Below are 3,840 nucleotides of genomic sequence, written 5' to 3'. Positions count from 1 at the left end.
TATTTTTATTATATTTATGAGGTAAATTACGACGACGATATTCACAAGAAGTTCTGCGACTCGCGTTTTCTCACACTTGACTACTACGGTTGGAAGGATAATATTGCGCTAGTGGAAGGCCTCGAGATGTTATGTACAATAAGGTATGCATAAACGCATGCATGAGGCAGTTGGCAGTGTATTTATGTTAAGGCTGAGCTTGCGACGGCGCATCCGACGACTGACTCACTTGCTCCTTAGGTGCCGCCGATCGGGAACGTTGTCGGCCAGTAGGAGGAGCAGCTGACTGTAATACCATCGCCCTTATTCGACGTTGCGCCGACTATAAAATAAAACGCAGTAATTTTTTAGTATAAAGTGCAATATTCCCTTAAAAAGGAAACGTGGGATGCTTACTACTTGACTGAGTCAATTCCCCTGCCTTTTGAAAACCTCTCACCTACCTTGTAAACATTTTTTGAACATGCACTACTTCTTTTTGCATTGAGTCTTTTAAGAAATATGTTGGCACACCAATGCTATATAAAGTGTACCCTTAATTTATTTTTCGACTATGTATTTATACATATTATGTGTAGAAGTGATACATATATAATAAGTATATATAAATAATTTATTTTTCGACTATGTATTTATACATATTATGTGTAGAAGTGATACATATATAATAAGTATATATAACGAATTAACCCAAAATTCGCCTGTTTGATGCATTGGTTAAAATCATCATTTTTCGTCAAAATTTGAATATTTAATTTGGATACAATTTACACCCCGTTAGGTGATAAACAAATACTTTTGAATATTGCAACAATTATATGTAACTTGAATGTCAAGCTAATTGTAAGGTGTGTACTTTTATTTTATTACAGATTACTAAAACAGATTGTGAAAGAGGCCATTGGATTATTAAAACTAAGACTTAGTGACCATGTTGTACTTCATTAAATAAATTTGAATAAGTTTAACATTGATCAGTTTGTTTCTTACCTGAACGCTAAAGAAGGGTCCGATAATATGAACAGTGGTTTCGTCTTCAGTTGCCGCGGCAGCTCCCTGTTCCGGAAGCTTTATAACACTACCAGTAACACGTTGCAGTTCACGTACATTCTGCCCTCCCTTACCAATTATACGGCCGACCTGAGAACTAGGAACCATTATTTCCACCGTCAATCTGACATCGTCCGCCCCAGCTACAAATCCTTCCTCACGCATCTTCTCGAAAATTAAATACTGAGCCTGAAAGGAATATTTAAAAATTAATAAGGACATGATTTATTTTGTGTCTACAACAAACTGAACATGATTACTATATTAAGACATTATTCAAGTATTACAAAAATACCTTAAGGCAATTCATTAGTGACAATTATTAAAATGGAATGAAAGTATTTTTCAGATTTTTAAATATCCATAATCCAAAAGCTTATCAGTGGTAAAGTAGAACAAACAGAATAGCTCAAAACCCCAATGCCAAAACACGACACTGTAGTTGTCCGAAGCACTTTTCGGTAACAAAGTTACCTTCTTCAGGGACTGAAGTAAACTTTTACAACAACCGCCAAAGTTTTTCCAATCTTCATATTTAGTGGTAAAGTGTACATAATTTTGTTTCACACATAGAAATCAAAATAATTCTAATAGGCTTTTATGCTACAAATATTCGAATGTTCCATGTATAAGCAAATAAACACTAATTTAATAACACCAATTTTATTTATTGCCATTAGTGAGATATTACTTACTTTCCATTGTGCTTCGGGTGATCCAACAATGGTGACTTTTCTTTCAGCTTGCGCGTCTTGGGGACGGCTTTCGTCAAGAGGAGCTATCTTAACAGAGGCCCCAGAGAATCGAATAATGTTACGGATATGTGATCCTTTGGTGCCGATTATCGCTCCCACTGCATTGTTCGGTATATACAGATAAGTTGTTTCCGGAGTCTCAACAGCTCCTGTAGGAGCACCTGCAGGATAAATGCCCGGATACGGCGCCTGTCCTGCGTACAGACCCCGTGAACCATATCCGATGCCTGCTGTGGCCATCATGGCCATTGGATGTAAGCCAGGGAACATCATTGTCTGAGGTGCCATGGCCTGTAGGTCATTTTCGTAACTTTGCCGCAGTTTTGCACTAATTTGAGCCTCGGCCTTGCTCATGTTCTCGATCGTGCCTTTCACGGTAATGATGCGTTCTAGATTAAACGAACTTATATCGTTAATACTTGATACAGTTATTTTGGTATCAGTCTCTTGCATGATCCGTTTAATTGTGTTACCACCCTTGCCTATTATCCGACCGATTAAGTTATTATGCGCAAGAATTTTCAAACAGATATCTCTGAAAGAGAGGATAATATTTATATTAATATAACTTCAATTTTATTTATTATTAATGTAGAAAAAAGGGATAAAATGGCACACATTGATGCCATACTCGTACTTTAAGCTAACCTGCACTCAACTTCGCAATACATTCATATTAAATCCACTATTTTTTTTTAACTAATTGTAAGTAAAAAATGAATTATAAATATAAAAGGGTTAAAAGTATTCATTAAAATAGAGAATATTAATTTATTATTTTAATCCTTGTAAGATAATTTTGAAGGAAAACTCAACAAATCGTAAGTTTCTAAAGAACTCAGAACAAGTTCATTAGGTATAGGTAAACACAAATAAGTAAAAAAAATTAAAAATTGTTTGTTATTACAACAATTTCAGAAAGAAGTTAAAGTTAATAAAGGTTGTCTTATATTACTGACAAACAAAAAATTAGCCCTAGGGTATTCTAAATACACAGGGTCNAGTAATTACTTAAAAAACAACATAATTACTATAAAATAGTGAAAAAAAGTAATTAATAATTTTTGTTACAATAACTCTCTTTTGACTAAAAAGCAGTTATACATTATTAAAATATTTTAAATTATGTATCTTGACATATCTTGAACGTTTGAATTTCGATTTAGGAATAAATTTTGCATTGATATTCTTTTTGGTGTGGGTTTAGATTACAAAAAAAACTATAGTAGCTTTCCATCCATATAAGGTTACATAAATGACACACATACCCATTAAATACATGTATGATGTGTTACGTCAACATCGAAGCTAGGAATATACTTATACGGTTTACGGTACATTATGCCTATATGCATGTAATTAAACAAGACAGTAAGTCAGATTGTACACTCATACCCTTTGTTCGTGTTATTGGCCTCTTGTTGCATAACTTCGAGGATATGTTTACAAGCGTTTGTGCAGTTTTCGGGATTTCCGTAAATCGTTATGGCTTTTTCTAGCGATCCGACGTTGTCTTTACGATGAACGTCCACGCGCGCTCTCGTTTGTTGAGTAATTTGTCTAATTGTTGAACCTTGTCTACCGATAATGGCACCCACCTGAAATAAAAACATTTACTTTAATAATATGAACATTTTGCAGATATTTTAGATAAAACAATCAGCTTCGTTTCCCGCATTATCTTTAAATTTTTTTATCAATTTAACAACAGGTGAAGTAAAACTTTTGGGGCCGTCCATAAAATACGTTACCCAGAATTTCACCTTTTTGAACCCCTTTCCCCTCTTACGTCACGCTAAATCAAACTTTTAGTTCTCCCTTAATAAATATTACGTCAGAAAAGCTAGTCCACTCCTGCTATGAACGATTTTTTGTGACTAAAATTTGTCAATTCCACATAGGGTTGCGATGATTTTAATCAATCGATTAACATCATGATAATCAAAAATAAAAACGGAACTTGATTTTTATGATAATTGGAGATATATCAATAAAAACATAAAAACTAGCCAAAATTAGATTTACCAAAAAAAAA

At 34.0% G+C, this 3,840-nt stretch overlaps 1 protein-coding gene across 1 annotated transcript; it reads right to left on the bottom strand.

Moving 5' to 3' along the window:
• Nucleotides 1-6: 6 nt before the first annotated feature.
• Nucleotides 7-3,433, bottom strand: LOC108743741 (insulin-like growth factor 2 mRNA-binding protein 3). Its single transcript, XM_025979895.1, has 4 exons — nucleotides 3,201-3,433; nucleotides 1,746-2,340; nucleotides 991-1,239; nucleotides 7-322 (listed from the first exon to the last, which is right to left on the bottom strand). The coding sequence occupies exons 1-4, from the start codon at nucleotides 3,416-3,418 to the stop codon at nucleotides 188-190; spliced, it is 1,197 nt and encodes a 398-aa protein (XP_025835680.1). The 5' UTR covers nucleotides 3,419-3,433; the 3' UTR covers nucleotides 7-187.
• Between the last annotated feature and the right edge of the window lie 407 nt (nucleotides 3,434-3,840).

The sequence above is a fragment of the Agrilus planipennis genome, unplaced genomic scaffold, assembly GCF_000699045.2.
Source record: "Agrilus planipennis isolate EAB-ADULT unplaced genomic scaffold, Apla_2.0 scaffold2139, whole genome shotgun sequence".
NCBI lineage: Eukaryota > Metazoa > Arthropoda > Insecta > Coleoptera > Buprestidae > Agrilus > Agrilus planipennis.
Note: the sequence above shows the minus strand (reverse complement) of the source record. Positions and strands in the feature narration are given on the sequence as shown.